The 22,625-nt window shown below is 36.7% G+C and overlaps 2 protein-coding genes across 9 annotated transcripts; both read right to left on the minus strand.

Moving 5' to 3' along the window:
• Nucleotides 1-1,160: 1,160 nt before the first annotated feature.
• LOC109086571 (phospholipid scramblase 2-like) lies at nt 1,161-9,901 on the minus strand. Of its 4 annotated transcripts, none has more exons than XM_042727491.1 (16): nt 9,516-9,901; nt 9,332-9,375; nt 8,179-8,358; nt 6,349-6,471; nt 6,196-6,204; nt 5,972-6,133; nt 5,235-5,414; nt 4,845-4,967; nt 4,548-4,721; nt 4,215-4,325; nt 3,886-3,950; nt 3,758-3,800; nt 3,388-3,587; nt 2,362-2,520; nt 2,095-2,256; nt 1,161-1,852 (listed from the first exon to the last, which is right to left on the minus strand). In XM_042727491.1, exons 2-16 carry the CDS (start codon nt 9,342-9,344, stop codon nt 1,793-1,795), a joined length of 1,764 nt encoding a protein of 587 aa, XP_042583425.1. In that variant the 5' UTR covers nt 9,345-9,375; nt 9,516-9,901; the 3' UTR covers nt 1,161-1,792. The 4 variants fall into 4 exon arrangements, with proteins under 4 accessions (XP_042583425.1, XP_042583424.1, XP_042583427.1 ...); XM_042727490.1 differs by having other exon boundaries at nt 9,543-9,899; XM_042727493.1 differs by lacking the exons at nt 4,845-4,967; nt 5,235-5,414 and having other exon boundaries at nt 4,548-4,718; nt 9,543-9,899.
• A 1,627-nt stretch (nt 9,902-11,528) lies between these two features.
• Nucleotides 11,529-21,608, minus strand: plscr3b (phospholipid scramblase 3b). Of its 5 annotated transcripts, none has more exons than XM_042727497.1 (9): nt 21,590-21,608; nt 18,853-18,961; nt 15,237-15,446; nt 14,934-14,998; nt 14,528-14,570; nt 14,103-14,323; nt 13,058-13,219; nt 12,734-12,898; nt 11,529-11,986 (listed from the first exon to the last, which is right to left on the minus strand). In XM_042727497.1, exons 2-9 carry the CDS (start codon nt 18,863-18,865, stop codon nt 11,927-11,929), a joined length of 939 nt encoding a protein of 312 aa, XP_042583431.1. In that variant the 5' UTR covers nt 18,866-18,961; nt 21,590-21,608; the 3' UTR covers nt 11,529-11,926. The 5 variants fall into 5 exon arrangements, with proteins under 5 accessions (XP_042583431.1, XP_042583428.1, XP_042583429.1 ...); XM_042727494.1 differs by lacking the exon at nt 21,590-21,608 and adding an exon at nt 19,075-19,231; XM_042727495.1 differs by lacking the exon at nt 21,590-21,608 and adding an exon at nt 19,080-19,222.
• Between the last annotated feature and the right edge of the window lie 1,017 nt (nt 21,609-22,625).

Genomic DNA, 22,625 nt, shown 5'->3' on the forward strand with positions numbered 1-22,625 from the left:
TATGTCAGGCTACCTGGTGGACATCTCGGCATGGATGAAAGAATATCACCTATAGCTCAACCTGGCAAAGACTGTGCTTCTTGTCTTCCCTGCCACTCCTTCAGCATGATTTCGCCATCCAGCTAGGTTCTTCTACAATTACCCCATCAACTTCGGTCAGAAATCTTGGTGTAATCATTAATGACCAGCTGACCTTCAAAGACCACATTGCAAAGACTGCTCGATCTTGCATGTTTGCATTACACAAAATCAGAAAGATCAGGCCCTTTCTAACGGAGCATGCTGCACAACTTCTTTTCCAGGCCCTTGTCATTTCTAGGCTGGACTACTGCCATGCTCTTCTGACTGGACTTCCATCAAGCGCAATCGAATTCGGAATGCTGAATCCCTGACAATTTTCAAGCGACAGCTGAAAAATCATATCTTTCGACGTTACTTGACTTCATCCTAAATAAAAAAAATAAAAAAAAACTTTGTCTTTGTCTTTATTTATTCCTTTCCTTTCTAGCTTGTACTTATTTGAACAATGCCTGAAACTTGGTATAATGAGCACTTCCTGTGTCTGTTTGCCTCTTTAAGAAGAATCGCTTGATGTATTCCCCAATTGTAAGTCGATTTGGATAAAAGTGTCTGCAAAATGACTAAATGTAAATGTAACATCACCTATTTGCAGACTGCATTTAACCTTTAAGACTGCAAAATCTGTTAAAGGGGTTGTAATGTAAGTAAACAGGTTGGACAAGTACAAGTATATCTTGTTGACTTCTTATGTCACGTAGCCCTTGATGTCTAACATGATTCTACTGGGTCCTGATTGCATGGTTAAATCCGCATTTAACCTTTCATTTTGGAGGGCATTAAAGGCTCATCTTTTTTTTCTGTTTTTTAAAGAGTACCTATAGCTTAATTTAAAAAAAAGAGATACTGTTTAATAACTTAAGTTTCTTTATGATTGTTCATAGCAAGTTGTGGTAAAAGACATTAGTTCCTTGGTGATTTTGTTGTGAAGGTCCAATTTGTAACAGTAAATATTGAACAGGTCTAATATTGTTACAATGTGTACATAAGTTTTAAAATAAGCCTACATTTCAACACATTTTAGTTTCTTGTTGGGCAGAAGTAATCCTTTGAATGTGAAACCTGAAAAATGCACAAGTAACAACAAATCAAAAGAATGTTTAATTGATAATATTTATATATATTTATACAGTAGCAGTATATGATTGTCAGTTTTGTCTAGAGCTAAATACGATTACGAGAGCTAAAAAATAGTGACAACAGAAACTGACATTTTGAAGTGTCACAGCTGAATGGCAGTACATTTGGTTAATTTGTGCTGTACAAATAAAACTACAAGGTTCTGGAAAACACATTGTTCAATATTTTCCTAACAGTGCATGTGTGCTGAAAGCACTAAAATTCACTAAAAAGGAATGTAGAACTGAAAAATATTCCATTCATGGAACAGATGAGGCCCCATGAGTCCATTTAAGTGTGTAGGTTTCTCCATGTTTTGGCATTAGTTTTATTTCTATGGCATTAGTATGTACACTGTCATTCAGACCATACCACACTCTCACTCAAACCGCCTCTATACGAGGAGAAAAAAGCAGTTCTCTGAAAAGCAAACTCCCTCAAATGGAAAGCAGACTCCTCAAAACATCTGCATATGCAAAAATTAGATTTGCTCCAGGTCCTTATTTATCCTTACAGACTCCATACTTGCCTCTCAGAGACTGGGTATTATAAATTTAGACATCCTTAAGAAAAAGAAAAAGAAAAGGAGAGCATTTCATGGTAACCTTAATAATTTTAGAAGTAAATGTGCACCTTTGTCAAAGCACATGATGTCCTGTCAGAAGAAAAGGAAATAGAAATAGAGATCAGTCCAAACAAGAATCATACTATAATGCTATATTTTAATACAACTGTATACTGTTGATATTTTCTTAACTGATGTAATTCCAAAATATATAGTGCCTAGTCTAAATAATTTTCAAAACAGCTAAAAATATCAGTTCTGAATGAACTTTCCTAGCATACAGTATTTACAGCTACACTTTGAATCGCTGAAATCATTGGCTTAATACTCACAATAAGGAGACAAGCACCCAAAAGTACAGCCTTCATTTTAACATCCAAGTCCAGAGGGAACTGGATACAAAAGTTGCTGGCATCAGTGATGCAGCTCTTTAATAAACCACTCTGTTGTTTTGTGATTCGACCAACAGACTGTTCACCAATAATGCCTTTAACCTAAAGACAGACCTTCTTAGTGGTGCAAAAGACGTGTAATCCTAACATCAAATGCTAAACACCTTAAAACACCTTTAAACTCATCTTGCCTGAAATAAACGTTACCTCAAAGTCTACATCATCACAGCGAATGAATGGAAAGAGGGGTCCCTGGATCTTCAGTAGTTCCTCATAATTGGGGCCCAGGATGGTGAATTTTGGTAAAAAGGACCACTCCTGTTTCACATAGCCTATGATTACTCCAGGGGGAGCCTGTACTTCAATCTGAGGGTGGAAAATACACATCAATTAATAAACAAGTCAAGAAAGTTTGTCAAAAAATGCGCAATAAGCAGACAACCTAATTTAAAGAATTACTGAATGCCCTAAATAGAAATTTATAGCAGTTTCCAAATTTCTTAATAGGAATGCTACATCCTCTCCAATTTAAGTGTGCATTTAAAAAAAGAGTAACTGCAAAAAGTTCTATAGTATGGAATATTAGTAGTGAATCGAATAACACAAATAGTGATAGACACGTGCCTATGGAGCATTTAAACACACAGCTAAAAATAGAGAATTTTCCATCTCATGCTAAATCAGTTTAACCCCCGTACCACTGTCCCATAAAAAGAATAAGCTCAAATCCCTGCACAGCTGCTTGCAAGCATGTTCTTCAAAACTCAACAACTAAATCATATCATATTCTAGCTAGATTAGTTTGAAATTACCCCTTCAGACTGCTATTCTCAACCTTTGTCTTATTCTAGCTAGATTAGGGTCTACAAAGGTTTCTTTTTTTTTTTTAAAGAGTCATCCAAAAAGATTCATGAAACAGCTTCAAACTTGCTTGTGAGCAGCTCAGTCCCTCACTAAACCATCAGTCATTTTTTTAATATATAGGAGATATCTAGATTAGATTATCTAGATTATGAAGCCCTTCAGGTTGCACATTCTTCAACCTTTGTGCTAAACTATGCAAATATTTAATAAGCAATTACGTAAAATTTCAATTAGCAATCATTCTAGGTCAAAGATTGACTATTTTTTGGTCTGAAGCCCAGCATGTTGGAACTCCTTTCAACATTTGTGTTAAAATGTTTTACTTAGCTGCTATATTAGCCTTGATAAGACTGATAAAGTCAGTTCTACCTCTTGCAGGAAACAGCGCATTGGTCTGTGCAACTGAATGACCTCTTGGTCCATGCTGTCCTTAATATGCATTTTAAAACCGTGTGCTGGACCAAAGAGATTGCGTATTAAGCAGTCACTCTCTTCTTTGACATGGTAGATCTCTTGCCCGATGCTGTTCTTGATCTCATACTGGTTGTTAGTCTCATAGCCAGATAATACTGTTGACAAATATGATCAAAATTTGCCAGATTAAGATATCTCTTAGGTTTATACTCAGTAAAAGTATGCAATCTTTTAGAGTGTCAACAGAAATGCTTTCAAGCATTGGCAGTGCTCTAACATACTTAATAAAAAACAAACAAGAAAGGACTAAGAGCAGAAGACTCACTCTGTATACACTCTATTTTTTGGTGAATAAGTATCTGGTTGATCTGAAATGCACAAAAAATAACAGGTATAACCAGACATCACACTTCCAGAAAGAAGTATTGATAGAACGAGACAGATAGGGCCCACCTGAGTGAGGTACTCGAGACCGGGTGGTACTCCAAAAAGTAGAAATGGTGGAGGAACTGCAGGTGCTAGAGACGTTTGTGAGGAGGATGGAGATACACCATCATTAGCCTTGCATTGTCTACAGCATTGATGTTCATTAAGTACATCCACACTAGTCCACAAAGTACACAGGGAACTATTAAATTAATAGTCTGTTTTGAGTAGTACAAGTTGAGCTGTTTAGATTATTCATAACTGATTTAATTTTATGTTGTTAAGCCTAATTTGCTTCCAACTTTAAAAGAAGTAACATTTGCATATCTAGATTCTATAGAACACACTATGTTTACCTGCATATGGCAGAACTTGGTGGAGTGCTGGGTTGCTTGGATCAGACTGAACTGGATGTGGTTGATTCTCTGACTGAAGTTCTATGACTTCTGACTGAGGCATGGGATAACCTATAGTTTAAGACAATAATCAACATTTTTTATTTTATTGATTTGCATCTCTGTATTGATGTTCTCCGTGTTCCTAGATCATTGATTAAACTGACAAAAAAAGAGACAACAAAGTACATTTGAAAATGTTAACTTTTATTGTACATGAGAAAAAGGCCATTGTTTTAGTTGAACATTTGAACATCTAAATAAATAATTCACATACACATTTATTGTTTTTACCTGTATATGACTGAACCTGGTGAGGTGCTGGATTACCTGGACCAGGTGGATTCATGACTGTCTGAACTGGAAGTGGTTGATTCTGTGGCTCTAGCCCCGTGGCTAGAGGAACCGGTCCAGGTCCCGCTGACTGAGCTATGGCATATGGAGGGTAATTTTGGGCCGGGTAACCTACTTTAAAACAATAATCAATAAAGTGTGAATCTAGTTAGTTTCCTTATGATATTTCAATAATAATGTTTTTTAGAACAGTTAAACATCTAAATAGTACAAACTTCTCAAACATTCTATGTTTACCTGTATATGACTGAACCTGGTGTGGTGCTGGATTACTTGAACCAGGCTGATTCATGACTGTCTGAACTGGAAGTGCTTGATTCTCTGGCTGAAGCCCAGCAGGTGGAGGAGCCAGATCAGGACCTTAAAGAGAGTGAAAACCTTAAACTTTCTAGTTGGTATAGTATCAAATATTCATCTGTTTAAAACACTATTTGAATTATTTGTGTATGTAATCTGGATTACTAAATGACAGCAAAGTAAATTTAGTACAGCCTAACTGTTGCTAAATTTAATTTCCTTCCGACTTTAGAAAATTAGAAACATTCAGATATACATACAGTACACGTCTGTAGACTTTAGATATACATATGCATGTATTTGACTTCAGAAACACTCAGATATACATACACATGTATTTGTGTTCTTCATGATCCTCGAAAACATCTTCATAAATCGGTTCAGACTGATTCAAAGGTGGCTGAACTGGAGGCAACTGATCATCTGTTTGAAGTCCTGGGGCTGGAGTGGCCGGTGCGGGACCTTCTGACTGAGGCATGGGATTTGGAAAGTCATTTTGGGCTGGACAACCTAGTTTAAGACATAATTTAATAAAGAGAGAGACTGGATCAGGATCAGACTGATTCAATGCCAGCTGAACTGGAGGTGGTTGATTCTCTGACTGAAGTTCTGTGGCTGGAGGAGCTGGCGCAGGACTTTCTGGAGAGGCATGAGATTTGTAAGGTTGTTTTGAACGGGATGACCTATAGTTTAAGAAATTATCAACATTTTTGATTTTACTGATTTGCGTCCTTATTTGTATTGATGTGCTCCCATGTTCCTAGATCATTGATTGAAATGACAAAAAAAGAGACAACAAAGTACATTTGAAAATGTTAACTTTTATTGTATATGAGGAACCTGCTCAGGTACTCCATAACCTCCCACAGGATAGGCAGATATGTGCTGTCCTGGCTGAGGCATTTGGACTGGATAGCCAAGTTTAAGACAATAATCAACAATGTGTGAAAACCATGAAATTTGTAGTTTTAATAATCTAGTTAATTTGACCAGTAATGACATTTTTATATAATTTCAATATCCAAATACTTCAAATTTCTCAAATATTTTTATTTAATTAATAATACCTGTATATGACTGAACCTGGTGAGGTGCTGGATTACTTGAACCAGGCTGATTCATGACTGTCTGAACCGGAAGTGCTTGATTCTCTGGCTCTAGCCCCGCGGCTGGAGGAACCGGTCCAGGTCCCGCTGTCTGAGGTATGGTATATGGAAGGTACCGCTGGAATGTGTAGGAACGGGTAGTTTTAGAGCTGTATTTGGTTTGTTGTATTGAAGGTACCGCTGGACTGGATAGCCTAGTATTGATGAGATTTATACTGTATTATATTTGAAAATATGAACTTTCATTGTCTATTTTGAAAATCCTTTTACTTAAACATTTGAACATCTATTGTAAATGTTATGTATCACACAGATATATACATTTATTGTATGTTTACCTTTATACGGCTGAATCACGTAAGGCACTGCATTCATCGGAACAGACGGATCCATGACTGTCTGAACCGGAAGTGCTTGATTCTCTGGCTGAAGCCCAGCAGGTGGAGGAGCCGGATCAGGACCTTAAAGAGAGTGAAAACCTTAAACTTTCTAGTTAGTATAGTATCAAATATTCATCTGTTTAAAACACTGTTTTAATTATGTGTGATGTAATCCAGAAGTGCAGAACAACCTCCTGGACAGCAACCAATCTGGCTTCAAAAGTGGCCACTCAACTGAGACTGCCCTGCTCTCGGTTACTGAAGCGCTGCGACTGGCAAGAGCAGCTTCAAAATCCTTAGTACTCATTTTGCTGGACCTGTCTGCTGCTTTTGACACCGTTAATCACCAGATTCTCCTATCCACCCTCAGAAAGATGGGCATCTCTGGAACTGCACTCCAGTGGCTTAACTCCTACCTCTCTGATAGATCCTTCATGGTGTCTTGGAGGGTTGAAGTTTCTAAGTCACAACAACTTGCTACTGGGGTTCCTCAAGGCTCAGTACTTGGACCACTTCTCTTCTCCATCTACATGACGTCATTAGGATCTGTCATTCAGAAGCATGGCTTTTCCTATCACTTTTACGCTGATGACACTCAACTCTACTTCTCATTCCAACCAGATGACCCAACGGTAGTTGCTCGCATTTTAGCCTGTCTGAGTGACATTTCTAGCTGGATGAATGACCATCAGCTTCAGTTTAACTATACCTTTAACCTTACTAAGACTGAACTGCTGGTGGTTCCAGCTAACCCATCGTTTCATCACAACTTCTCTGCTGGGTTCGTCAACCATAACTCCTTCCAGGACAGCCAGAAACCTAGGAGTTGTGATGGATCATCAGTTAAGCTTCACAGACCATATTGCTACAACGACCCGGTCCTGCAGATTTGCCTTATACAACATTAGGAAGATTAGACCATTCCTGTCAGAGCAAGCCACCCAACTTCTTGTCCAAGCTCTTGTTCTCTCCAGACTGGAATATTGCAATGCTCTCCTGGTGGGCCTTCCTGCATGTACTATCAAGCCTCTAGATCTGATCCAGAATGCAGCAGCGAGGGTTGTCTTCAATGAGCCAAAAACAGCTCATGTTACTCCTCTCCTCATCAGGTTACACTGGCTACCAGTAGCCGTTTGCATTAAATTCAAGGTACTGATGCTTGCCTACAAGACGACCACTGGCACAGTGCCAACATACCCAAGCTCATTAGTTCAATCTTATGCGCCCTCCAGAAGTTTGCACTCCGCAAGTGAACAACGCCTTGTGTTGCCATCCCAAAGAGGTTCAAAATCACTCTCACAGACTTTTTCCTGGACTGCGCCCAGCTGGTGGAATGACCTCCCGATCTCAATTCGAACAGCTGAACATGTAAAGACTCATCTTTTTCGCCTGCACTTAACCAACTAATACTAGTGCTTACCTTTCTTTTTCTTGTCTATCATATTCATTTAAAAAAAAAAAAAAAAAAAAAACCCTGGCTACGTGTTCTGTACTAGACTAACTGAGACTTGTCATAGCACTTGTATACCGTTGTTGTTCTCTTGTTGATCTGATTGTTTCTACTGTTCTCATTTGTAAGTCGCTTTGGATAAAAGCGTCTGCTAAATGATTAAATGTAAATGTAAATGTAAATGTAATCTGGATTACATGTTGTCATGTTGCTAAATTTAGTTTCCTTCCGACTTTAGAAAATTAGAAACACTCAAAAATACATACAGTACACATTTATATAGAGTTTAGATATACATATACATGTATTAGACTTCAGAAATACTCAGATATACATACACATGTATGTGAGTTCTTCATGATCCCCGAGATCAACTTCATAAATCGGTTCAGACTGATTCAAAGGTGGCTGATCTGGAGGCGACTGATCATCTGTCTGAAGTCCTGGGGCTGGAGTGGCCGGTGCAGGACCTTCTGACTGAGGCATGGGATTTGGAAGGTCATTTTGGGCTGGATAACCTAGTTTAAGACAAAATTTAATAAAGAGAGAGACTGGATCAGGATCAGACTGATTCAAGGCCAGCTGAACTGGAGGTGGTTGAGTCTCTGACTGAAGTTCTGTGGTTGGAGGAGCTGGCGCAGGACCTTCTGTTTGAGGCATGAGATTTTGATGTTGGTTTTCATATGGTTTTGGTGAACAGTCTAGTTTCAGACAATATTCGATAAAACTGTGTCACTCTGGTATTGATTTTCCTGTGGTCTGAATCCTTGAATGACCAGACATCCATCTTAACATATCTACACAATTGTAGATTGTACTGTGTAGAATGTGAAAGAGCAGCCAAACTGGGTGGTAAGATTTTCAGTAGATAACCACTTAAATACGGTCTGTTCATCAAACAAAGCTGTCATATGGCCTACTTTTAGAATCAATGCCTTTTCTTATCAACATGGAACTTGTTGGTTAAAAGATGACATATACCTATTCAGTGACGCATTTATATAGCAAAGAAAACAAGAAAAGAAGAAAGCTTAAGACAGACAGGCGACAGAAAAAGAAAACATACTCATAACATGTTGGTAACATTCTACAGAATGTGGTCAAACATGTCATTACGCATTCCATTCCTCCACATCTTGATCAAAATTTTTTTTCATTGACAAAATGATCTTGGGCATTCAAACAAAGCAAATCGGTATACAAGATAGATCACCTAATAGTACATTTACATGTATGCATTTGGCAGATGCTTTTATCCAAAGCGACTTACAGTGCATTCAGGCTATACATTTTTTTTACCATGCGTGTTCCCTGGGAATCAAACCCACAACCTTTTGCGTTGCTAATGCAATGCTCTACTACTGAGCCACAGGAACACAATATACATGCATAGTAGGGTATGTATCACCTAGAAAAAAACTGACTTAATAAGGATAAATAAAGATCATTTAAATGATTACTGTTATGTTTAAACTTATAAAACTTCAGTACCTGGTTCTGACATGTTGAAGACCTTTGTTGGAGCAGTACAGCCACTATGATGACGGAGGAAAAATACATGATGAATAAATGAAGTTTATTGAAGTTGCACACAAAAATGTGTGTCCAAATGAAGTCAGACACAGGAGTAGCATTATCCAGCAACTACAAAGACCAAAGGAAAATGATCGCTTACCTATCTAAACTCTGAATGAAGTCTTACCTCTTGTGATGCTCCACAAATGAAATGCTCTGTAAAGAACTTCCTTGGTGTAGAATGATTTTTTTGGATTAAGGATATTTTGAGATTTTCTTGTTTAACACATGCAGAGGTCAGATACCTGTGTTTGTGCCGTTATCCCTAACCTGCATTTGCAGTTTCTGTTTTGATAGTATCTCCTCCCCTTTTCTCATGTATTTAAATTAACTACCTGACAAAGGAGCACCACTTTTTATTTTTTTAAAGCTCCTATTGCCTCACACTATCTAGCAGATAAAATGTGACCCATGAGATTGAAACAAAATACCTACAAAGCACCACAAAATGTATCTCTGTCTGTCATTGCTGGCTTTCACTATTTTTGTCATTTATTATGTAAGGTTATATAAAGAGTTGCTGTAAGATCTTGATCTAATCTTATTTTGGTCAAATTGGATACCCCAAAAAAATGGCTTAATGATTTTTCTAACTGCTCCTTTATTTGTGATAAATCTGTAAAATATGAACCCGGAAAAGCAGTTGTAATGTTGGTAAACAGGTTGTACAGAAACTAGTGCATCTTGTTGGCATCACTCTGTTTTCTATTGTTGAATTTAATAGCAGAATTTAATGTGAATCATGTTAAAATAAACACAAAACATAGTTATAAAAAGGGGGTGTTGAACTGTCTATTGTGAACACTAATCGTTGTGCACGTGCATTAAGACAAACCATAAGGTGTGATTTTGTTTATGATTTTGCATAAAAAGTGTGACAGAGACTATTGTTCTTTAGGTTAGCCATTGTAAAATTACAAATGATGGTTATTTTAGCTTAAGTCTACATCTGAAGTCTTTTATTTGGCTTTATGTTAGGGGTTTTGCAACAACGTGCACAGTATGTTTTTAAATCTTTTCCTAGATGCAGTAATATAATCACACAAACCACCAACATAACTATATTATAAATTTATTATGTATAATGTTATAATACTATTGTATATTATAGAAATAAATACAAACACATATACAAGAAGACACATATATATTGAGTATACATGGGGAGACCAGAGAGCATTCTAACACTATACAAGTTGAAGAAATTAGTATTTAGCTACTGGGATGTTAAACTTGATTAACAAAATGAAAGTGTACAAAATTTAAATTGATGTCCATGTGTTCTATTATTGTTACACCCTCTTAGTGATAGGGAACAACTTTATAACTACATATTTTAACTTTATAACTATATTTTCCAGCGCATAAATGCAGTAAAATTGTATCAAAGTCTGAAATACACAGTGACCAAAACACAGACGTTAAACAAAATTTTTTTTCAACAATCCTCGGTCTGTATATTTTAATAATGTTATACATTCAGTATACTCTCTTACTGATACAAGGCAAGTCTCTATATAACCAACCAAAAAAAAAAGTTTTCATGTGGTATATAATGACAGACTATTTGACATATATATATATATATATATATATATATTTTTTTTTTTTTTTTTTTTTTTTTTTATGAGGACAGTAATTTTAATATTAAAGTCTATTAATAGGACTATGTTTTCTGAATTCGCATGTGTGTTTCATGCTACTCAAGGATTTAATTGGCAAATAATTAATATTTAACATCCCAAGAATTAAGATGAACTCATTGAGAAGCTGGCTTTAATAAGCTGACAAGCGCCCTCTGTAGGGCACTCATTCTTCAGACACACATCAAAAAAAGCTATTAGAAAAAAAAAACTGGCATTATACCCATATTAAGTCACTGGTCTATACATACAGAAAACCATGCAACTACTTGCTTGCTTTTTCCTCTTTTCAGCTGTTGCCAGAGTCATTAACTTGCATGTAACCCTCATCATCATGCATTACTTGGCTGTAGGAACATCTGCATGTTTTAACTAAAATGCCTTGCATTTAGCAAAATAAAACTGAATTTCCTTTATAAAAACTGGAAAAAATATACTTTATGCATGAAATAAGTCTAGAAATACATGTGTAGGGTTGCAGGTTACATTTTATTTCCAATAAAAAAAGAAAAATTTAAAGTAACAAAAAGATATAACTGTTAGTTGATATACTATTGTAATAGTAATTTATAATTATAGGCTATGATTGTTTAAAAGGCACCATTAAACAGTTACTCATGATACCTCGCCTGTCACTGTAAATATTGCTGGCCACGTGAACACTAAAAAAATGACCTTGAACGTGTCTGTTGGTTTCACTGCAGTGCCAGCTGTCTATAGCTTTGGTTACCTAAGAAAATGCAGGAAATAAAAGAAGTCCAGACTCAGACGTCATCTAAAAAATGTGAGAATTTCATCAGTTTAAAAAAGACTTGAAAGATGATGAGTTAGTTGAAACTGTCACTTAAAAAGTAACTTTCCAGGAGCTCTAAGAGAATACAGTATTGCGCTGGTTTGTGTCTCCCACTTTTTCAAAGAACATGAAATCCTATGAAAAGAAAAAGAAAACAAAGATCAAAGAGTCAGAACAGAATCTAGTAGGGAAGAACCTTGTGTGTGTGTGACCTTGGACCACAAAACCAGTCATAACGGTCGTCAATTTTCTAAAATTGGTATTTAAACATCATCTGAAAGCTGAATTAATAATATAGGATAGGACAATATTTTGCCGAAATACAACTATTTGAAAATCTGGAATCCGAGGGTGCAAAAAATCTAAATATTGAGAAAATTGCCTTTAAAGTTCCAAATGAAGTCCTTAGGATTGCATATTGCAGGGGTTAAATATTTAAAGTTTTTTTTGTTTGTTTGTTTTTTTTAAAGTAGGATTCTTTCTTTTCACAGCCAAACGCTGCATGCCGGAGAACTTTAAGCCCTGATATTACTAATCAAAAGATAATCACTTCATGGAATATGATCTTTATAAATATACTAATGATTTTTGGCATAAAAGAAAAATCGATCATTTTGATCCTTAAAATATATGGTTAGCTATTGCTACAAATATACCAATGCTACTTATGACTGCTTTTGTGGTCCAGGGTCACAATATATCAATATTGTAGCTCAGTAGTAGAAAGCTAGCTTCACATTCATATCCAGGAGAGAATTTATTAATTTATGGATTGTGGTTGCATAATGCTTAGAGATCTGTGGTACTGCATTGCTCTCCAAGGCATTATGAAGCATTCAGACTATTGCAGATCATTAAATATGTCATTAGCTTAATACTCACAATAAGGAAGCAAGCGCCCATGAGTACAGCCTTCATCTTAACATCCATGTCCATAGGGAACTGGATGCCAAAGTTGTCAGTGTCAGTAAAGACTTCCTTCAACAGGCCGCTCCACTGCTTACTGATTCGACCGATAGGCTTCCCAGTACCGTCTTTGCCTTTGAGCTAAAGAGAGAAATACACATTTATGGTTAGAAACACAAACTTGCCAATTTCAAAATGATTTTGATTGGTTTCACTATAAAGTTTTGTATAGTGAAATTTGTATATTGACAAGGCAACATGTCAACAACAATCACTTTCAATCCAATTCTAAAAAGTTACCTCAAAGTTCACATCACCACAGCAGTTACATGCCAAGCAGGGCCCCTCGAGCTTCATCACAGTCTCCTTGTTTGGCCCCTGGATGGAGAATTTTGGATAACAGGGATGCCAGTCCTGCTTCACGTACCCTACAGTCGTTCCCGGGGGCGCCTGTACCTCCATCTGAAGGTGAAATATTGCCATTCATAGTCATAACAAATTAGAAATGTACAGCAATGCCCCAAATGATTTCTAAGCTAGCAGCTATGGGTCCATACATACACTAATGTTCAAAAGGAATAAATTTCTGTTTAATGGAATAACTTAAAATATAATTTATTCTTGTGATGGCAAAGCTGAATTTCCAGCAGCCATTACTCCAGTTTTCAATGGCACACAATCCTTCAGAAATCATTCCAATATATGATTTGGTGCTCAAGAAACATTTCTTCTTATTATTAATGTTGTGTAAACAGTTGTGCTGCTTAATGTTTTTTGAATGTTTTTTTTTATGCATAGAAAGTTTAAAAGAACAGCATTTATGGTAACACTTTACTTAAAGCCTTTATCTATATTGCATTAAAAAAGTAGTTTTAATGCATTAATTATGAATTGTAATTCACCTTATCATGCATTGTACAATCTCATCAATAATTGTAACCACAGTTAATACATTATAACACTTATCAATTCATTGTTACACTATGCATCTTAAATTCAGTTATAATTATTCATGACAAGATATGATGTATTACAATGCACATTATTAATAATTATAATACATTATACATAAAGGCTTTTAGTTAAGTGTTACCACATTTATTTAAAATAGAAATCTTTTGTTACATTATAAATGTTTTTACTGTTCTTTTTACTGTTCTTTATAACTCATAAGTCACACACATGTTCATGTCAGTAGTAGGTCACACAGCATTTCCTACAAATGAGTCACTAGCTGAATCTCAACAACACAACAACAGGTCCCATAGCATGATTTCAGTTTTTTGAGACTTAATGTAAGTAACACAATTAAATGCAGAGCTTTGATATGACTTGTCTGTTTTACCTCTTGCAGGCAGCAGGGGCACCAACAGGAGACACAACGGTAAGGTCGGATGAGTCGTATGACCTCTCGATCGGCGTTGTCTTTGATCTTCATGTCAAAGCTGCGCAGGGCACCACAGCAGTTGCGTGTGCAGCAGTCATTTTTTTCTTTGGCAGAGTAGATCTTTTGACCGAGGCTATTCTTGATCTCATACTGGTTGTTGGTCTCAAAGCCAATGATTGCTATTGAAGACCAAAATGTATATAGCGAAGTTGAAACATTTGAGCTATCTTTGAGTCTTTGAGTCACAAGTTTAAACAAAGTAGCAAAAAAGTAATAGTGAATAATTGTCTCAGGCTTAAAATAAAGATAACACATAAAACGAATCAGACAAGCACACAAATTATAGCGTAAACAGCTTCAGCATAACACAGAAGACGACTTACCCTCTAACAACTCCACTTTCTGATGAATAAGGATCTGATCGATCTGAAATACAAAGAGTATACTACTCACAAGACTTATAAACACACTTATAATTAAAGTAAATGTCAGAGAGAACTGGTGCGTTCAACTCTTCCTGGGAAGTTCATATTTACTAGTTGAGTTACAATCATCATATTTTGTAAATGCAACTTAACTAGTTTTATTGCGAAGTAAAAAAAAAAAAAAATTACAGAAAAATTTACTGTCAACGACCATTACATCCAGCACGTCTCACAGACTCATCCCCAAATCTGAAACTCCCAAGTTTCCTCTCTCATAACCACGACTTTGCAGTAGAATTCATGTGCATTCAACTTGTAAATACAAACTTTCCGACTATCTGAAGTACCAGAAGACATGACCAACCTGAGCGAGGTACTCCAGACCAGGTGGTACTCCAGCAGGAATCGAAACTGGTGCAGGTACAGGTGCTAGAGAAGGTTGCAAGGAAAATCATTAGGCACATTGTTATTAACCTGCATTATCTAACAATACATGTGTTGCATTGTTTTTATTGTATTAATGCTCCTTTGAATGAATCTTTTATTAATTTCATGCATATTTGGTCTGTTTGGTCACTTTTCTCAAGACCTATTGCTCAATATCTATTGCTTACCATTTACCTACCAGCATTTTTTTTTAATTAAGTGTAAATTTAGACATGTATACCTCCATATGGTTGGCCCTGGTGAGATGCTGGACTAACTGGACCAGGCTGATACATGATTGGCTGATCTGGAACTGGCTGGTATCCTACTTGGAACCCTGCTGATGGGGCCCCCTGTCCAGGTTCTACATAACCTCCCATAGGATAGGGGGGCATGGAGTGTCCACCTGGCTGGGACATGGGATAAGGAGGCTGGTGTGGTGATGGGTAGCCTGGTATAAAATAATTTAATATGCAAAGAGAAAAAAATATAATCTTAGTTTACTCTGATGAGACATATAAGGCAATGCTGTAAAAATAAATCTGAATTCATAACATACTGGATCCAGACTTGGCATTTTGTCTAGTTATTTAAATTACACAGTTGGTACATGCAAGTCTGCTACATTTTGTGACAAGATTATTGAGTTATTATTTGGTTTGTGTGTATGTTTGGATGCTTTGTTTGTTTGGCTCTTTCTTGAAGTCAGAAACTCCACATTTAGTTGTCTTTGAGCCACTCTTTTTTTGATTTCCCCCACCTGTTTTTTATTACTTAGTATAAGCCAACCTCTTTGAGTCTTAAATCATACACAGATGCCCTGACATGCTGCAGAAAGTCCTGATGACTCGGAATGCATTGTTCGATTCAAGCTGTCAATGAAAATCCCACCATCACGCCTCATCATTGGGATATGACTGGGAGTAAGCATGTATAATGAAATGACTGGAACAACTGACTGATTTATTCTCATTTATTCATAAAATACAGACACCTAGAAGTGGGATGGATCTATTTTAGACCACAGCCATTATCTACAGTATAATAACATCATGAACAATATATGTGCAATTGTTTTTCACATCAGCTCTTTACACTGCAACAACCAGATATATGAAAATAAAGCATTAACTGGGTGTCAGCAATTACGCCAAATATGTAATTTCTGGATAGCTGGATAATAAACAATTTATTTTATTATATTACAATGTATTATTAATCCATCAGATTAATCCATGTCACTTTTTCAGATATTTTTTTTAAAGGTCAAGAGTTCAAGTTCTCAATTTCTGGGTTAGCAATAGTGGTTGCAAGTATTGCATCCTCAAACTATATAATATTATTATTTAAAAACAAGTAATTATTTATTGTTATACACCCGCATTCAGCTTTGCCATAACAGGAATAAATGACATTTTAGAACAAAAGAGGGAAAAAAAAGTTTATTTAAATTCTGACAGTTTTTCCACTATGTTGCTGTTTTAATTCATTTTTGCTCAAATAAATGCAGCCTTGGTGAGCATAAGAGACTTTTTTTAAAAAAACAATCCCAGACTTTTTAAACAGTATTGTTACTCGGGAGTGAAGACACCAGGTGTAGCTTAGTAAACATGTTTAATCTTCCCACTGAACCAATCCAAAACTGCCATTTTCATATGAAAAGGCCCTTCATATGGGCTATTCAAATCTTTCACCAGCTATTTTGAAAAAATAAAAAAATATGGGCATGAGTTTGAATGGAATGAAACTCTCTCATCACAAAGGATCCTCATCCAGGCATTATCCAGGCATAACCCTTACCATTAGTAAGACATACAGTTATTGTGCTGGCCCAGATCGGCTGTCCTCTACATAATGGGGCTGTTGACACAAATCTTCTTCTACTGTCATATAAAGCTTCTTTACATTTTCAGCATTAAGGGTGTAGTCCATTAAATGTTGTACCTCTACAATCATACAGGCATGATCAGACATTATTATATATCCCACCTAAACGATGAGACAGAAAATGCAAATTAGTGCAAAGAAAAAAAAAGTTGTCTATTGAAAACTGACAGACACGAGGTGCAAGAACAACAGTGCCTTTCTTTGCCAGCAGAGAAGACCCTGCCGTGCATCAACATGCCTGAGGTCCTCGAAACACACTTGCAGACATTTTACTTTTGGGGGTGGTGTCTAAGTAAAACAAAAATTTAATATGTAGTTAAAATTTCCCCAACTACTCCTGACCGCTCACACAGGGGAATCACTGAATTAAGAGCATTCATGGCACATTACTTGCTGTTGGAGTTATGAAGCTTACTGATGAAAGGAAAGGGCGTTGTTTGGTGACAAATTTTGGCTACAGTGTTCATTGTAAAACATTATATATGTACGTTGTTTTTCACCCCTTGTGTTTAAAAGGTAAAGTAAAAAAAAAAAAAAAAAAAAATCCTGGTGGTTTCATGTTGAATCTAGGCTCTCAATCGTTGCTAATTTGATTCTCAAGACCTGCCACATGGAATTGCATCCCCCTTCCATTATGTTATCTTCCCATTCATGGTCATGTGTCCGTGGCTCAAAGCATTAGGTTAAGTGCTGGAGAAAAAAAACGCAGTCATTTATCATTCAGACTTACTCAATGAAAATTTAGTCATGATGCTTGCAGACATCCGCTATTGCCCTCAAATTAAAATGGTTCACAAACATATTCTACCAACAGTAAATGTTTAGAGTAGTAAATAATAAGAAAATCTGCATAACTTGTGACGAATAAAATGCAAGTTCCTAAAAAGGATTTTGAAACAAATCACATGGAAAACTTTCTGGCAGAAATGTATGTATTTTGAAAGCAAACCAGTTTCTAGATAATGCTGCATAATTGTTGACCTTTCCTCATTAAAACCTTTGACATTTACGTCTTGTGATTGTATTTTTTTAACACTCCCATCTTGTCATTCCAGTTTTCCAGTGCAAAACACTGTTTGAGTGACAAACAAAAGACAAAGGACAAAGGATGAGACAAGCCCTTTTGCAATTTTTTTTTCTTGAGTAATGCATTAGATAAATGACTTACACATGAACAAGACTGAAAAACATATCTGTAATTTCGGTATCAAAGTAATTAATCCTGATAGTCCCCTCAACATAAATGGTGTCAGTCTGCTTGGTGAATACTAGCCTGAATTCCCCAGCTTGTTATGAAAACAGTTGCTCCAAAGATGATGGTGGTATTAGTCCTAATGGCATTAAGGAATCACTTGACTGCCAGTTCAGCAGCAAAATGCAGTCCAGTGTGGATTGGACTAGGAATATTTTATAGTAAGAAAGTCTAAAGTAATAATTATTATCACAATTATCTGCTCTAAAGTACACACACACACAGATTTACTCTTAGAGCTATGACTTGATTTTCAGATATCATTTTGTATGATCAGACATGTGTGGTGTACATAAAGAAAAATAACAGGGAAAGCTGAAGCCACAGACGTTTATATAGAACAATAATTCTCAGCTCTTAAAACTGCCCAGCCTGTGAAAACCTATAAATCTGGAACACAGCCACTTTGTGGGCTTCACTTCCTGTGTTCCCTTCCCCCTGACCCCTAGATAAAATTAAAGTTTCCACCACAACACATACACCTTCACTTCAGCAAGCATGAAACTGCATACGTCACACTTGAATGGAAAAATGTAAATACTGTGTAGATAGTTTTCAGCACAGTGACTGTAAACTTCATCACTTAGTACGAAATGTAGGCATCTATTGCAGAACTCACTAGCTGATAAAAACATGATATGCATTGCAATTCCTAAACTTAAAATCCACAAACATGCACTATTGCATTTCAAGGAAAAGAAAAACAGATGATCATTACCTGGGCCAGACATGTTGAAGACAGATGTGAGATTTTCAGAGCCAACGTCTGCCTATCAGCACCACAATCACTATGTGGGCGAAGACAATGCTGGGAGGTTGTGTTTGCGCTGGAAACAAGCAAAACAGGTCCAAAAAGACCTTAAGTTCAGCTTCAAATGAAAAGACCCATGTTTAAATGTTCAGGCAGAATTTTAAAGGAAATGTAAAGAATTACGCAAACCCAACCGTATATTAAAGGAAGACTGTCGGCAGGATACGCGCCAGTCGTTTAATTCTCGTTTAGAAGACTGCTCAGGTTTTTTACTCGAGAAACATACTGAAGCAATAACACCATGACGTCACGTGAAGTGGGGTGTGGCGACAGATTGTGCTTATCGTGTACTACTAGTATTTCTTTACAAATAAACAACAGCAAACACGCAAAAAAAAAAAACATTTGAAAAATGAAGCTGATAAAAAGCTTTATCTATCTACACGATTAATGAACAAAGATTCTGATTATACTAGCTAAATTAATTACGATGGTCACTTTCTCCGCAGTTTATCTATTATTCTATTATAAAAACAATCCAGCATACAAAAATACTGCAGAACGGTATTAAAACATACTCTATATATCTGAGACTTCTAAAAGGGGGAAGAAATCTCAGCTAACAAAAAAAAGCGTGTAGGGTCCTGGTGGGGTCCCTTTGACGTCGAGCGGACTTTCGCGAAGACGTCCTCCGGACATTCACGGGGACGTTCACAGGACGTGCGGCGGCCATTCGGGACGTTTAGGGGACTTTCGCTTTAAATCCTCTGAATGTCATTTTATTTTACTTTAGGCTAATCAAAGACAACAGACACGTTGTATGAAGCAAAATACGTTTATTTTAATTGAACAATTGTAAAGTTGCGGTGCTCTTGCTCTCTCTGGGTGTGTGTGTGTGTGTATGTGTGTGTGTGCGCGCGCGCGTCTCTGGTTGTCAGTTGGTAAGTCCGGTGGCAATTCTTCCCATTGCTTAAAACAACAAAATGAACACATTCAGTAGTGTTATGATTTTATATGTCTAGGACTATCATTTATCCATTGAAAAAAGATTTGTAAAGACTGTTGACCGTTTGGATTTAGACCAAGCATCGGCCTTTTTGCCGCATATAGGCGTCTCAGTGAGTATTTAACTTCTATTTTCTTTTTCCAGAATTGAAAATTATTAATTTAACATAAACTTCATTTTACAATGTATTCAAATCTATTAAACTATAGTAAAAAACAATAATAATATCAATCTGAAAAACTAAATTTCTTTCTCTTTTTTTTTTTGTATTTTACATTCTATTATTATCACAGTTAAAAAGGGGGGGGGGGGGGGGGTTTGTTTGATACCCTTTAAAATCCAATATGGGTTTATATTTTAGTTTAATTTTGTCAACTCTCTTTGTCTGAGGTGCAAGGTGTCAGGTCCAGTGTTGGGAAGTTTAATTTAGAAAAGTAATAGTAAAAGTGAAAGTCGTGACATTTGCCAAGCAGGCCTATGGTAACCCATACTCAGAATTGGTGCTCTGCATTTAACCCATTCAAAAGTGCACACACACAGCAGTGAGAAGTGAACACACACCCAGAGCAGTGGGCAGCTATATCTAGCACCCGGGGAGCAGCTAGGGGTTCAGTGCCTTGCTCAAGGGCACTTCAGCCATGGGTACTGAGGGTGGAAGAGAGCACTGTTCATTAGCCCCCCCCCAACTCCTGCCAGCACCGAGACTCGAACCTGCAACCTTTGGGTTACAAGGCCAACTCTCTAACCATTAGGCCACAACTGCCTCAAAATCAGACTTTAGCAGATCTTTTTGAGGTTAAATACAGATTTTAAATCATAAGACTGTTTTTGAAATCAAATCTTTGCATGGCTATGACAGGAAACACTGGCATCTATCAATGCCTTGAAAAAAAAGTAAATCTTAAAAAAAAAAAAAAAAAAAAAAAAAAAAAAAAATCATATAGGCCTACATAAACCAAAATAGGAAATAAAACAGTTATCGAATAAGCATGTGTCATATTCTGTGTCTTCAACTCCTGAAACATTGGTGTCTCATATTTTAAATTGCCTATGTATATGTGTGAAAATATTCAGATGTAACTCCATTTGTAATCATTAACACTTTCATAAGTAACTGTAATGTAATTACACATTTTACACTGTAACACAGATTACAGTTACATTTGTTTTGTAATTAAATTACGTAAACTGGCTCGGACGAATGCCCTCCGAACGTCCGTCAGCGAACGCTACAAAGCGGACGTACTGCGGACATAAACTGACGTTCGGAACGTCCGGGGGACGTCCCCTGTTTGTAGGGAATCCACCATGAAAAATCTCACTTAAAGGTGGTGTATGTTTATGTAGGATTGGCACCGAGTGGGTAGGTACTAGGTATTGCAGTCCAAATTCAAAATAGAGAGGTTTTTTCCCCAAACTCCTCCTCAGACTTGACTCACACTCAGGTTGCCAGATTGACTAAAAAACAGGAACGAGCGCACTCGACGATGAATTAAATGAAATAGCATACACTGTGATTTCCGCCAACTGGCAACCCGGTGTGCCGAAATAACAAAAATATTTGAAAACATTTTCAAAGGAGAATAACTGACTGTAGCATTGTTTTTCAGATAAACAAGTATGTGAACTTATCATGTTTCTTAAATATCTGCAAACAAATGTTATTTTTATGCTTTAGTAGGCTAGTCAAAAACTTACATACAGCACCTTTAAGTTACATCTCCGCTCTTGAGAGGCAGATTTGATACTCATCAAACATAAGTGAGGCAACAAACTCTCCACAGCACTTCTTGTTGCAGTGATTGTTTGGATGTATAGAAACAAGAAAGTTTTCAATTTCCTTCAATTTCGCTTTAGACTTTTGCTAAAAGAGACACAACAGTGTTTAGAGACAGAAAGTGTTTAAACTACGCCCAGACATGAAGCCTCCGCTTTCTCTATGACACTTGTAGATTAGAAACCTGAGAAAGCCACAATACATCTAGTAAGCCAGTGGTTTAGTGTATCCCATCATGCATCATGTTGTGGAAATAAATCGCGAGACATTTTGCCAAGATCGCGAGAAGTCATGGAAACCTTTCCAATGTAAGTTAAATATTAATAATAATTAGATATTACATATAATTTTGTAGTAAAATAAAGTGCTGCACGTTTTATTGCTGCATAGATTAGTATATTTATTCTGTACAACATTTGGAACTGCTTTTTATCACTTAATTAGAAGCACCACAAATAAAAATTGTCATGTTATAGGGACTACTGAACATACATTTAGAAGTTGATTTTAAAATATTTTAAAATTAAAATTAAAATCAAGCTATGTAAACACTTGCATTTTTACAATACTATAAGTGTGTTCCATTAGGTAATGAAAAGTTTGACACACACTTGTGGTCTTCATCCTCACTTGAACACTTGGGCCAAATACAGGAAATACGTCATAGAAGTAGTCAAGTGAAAAGACCGCAAGTGTGGGTATTTGGACAAGGCTGTAGACTCGCTCCCTCGGTCAAAATCAGGTCTCGGTCTGTCTATATAAACTTCCCTCGTCCACTTCACGAAGTGGAACGCACTTCATGGCAGCAGAGATTCCCCCGAGGGGAAGTGTGTAGGGAAGTTTGCGAGTGCTTGTCTAAAACTGGAGTGGAACGCAGCCCAGGAGCAGGGTTGGAGACCCCTGTCTTGGAATCTTCACTAATGAGCTGATGAGTTGAATCAGGTGTGTTTGAATAGG

Source organism: Cyprinus carpio, chromosome B7 (genome assembly GCF_018340385.1).
Source record: "Cyprinus carpio isolate SPL01 chromosome B7, ASM1834038v1, whole genome shotgun sequence".
Taxonomy (NCBI): Eukaryota; Metazoa; Chordata; class Actinopteri; order Cypriniformes; family Cyprinidae; genus Cyprinus; species Cyprinus carpio.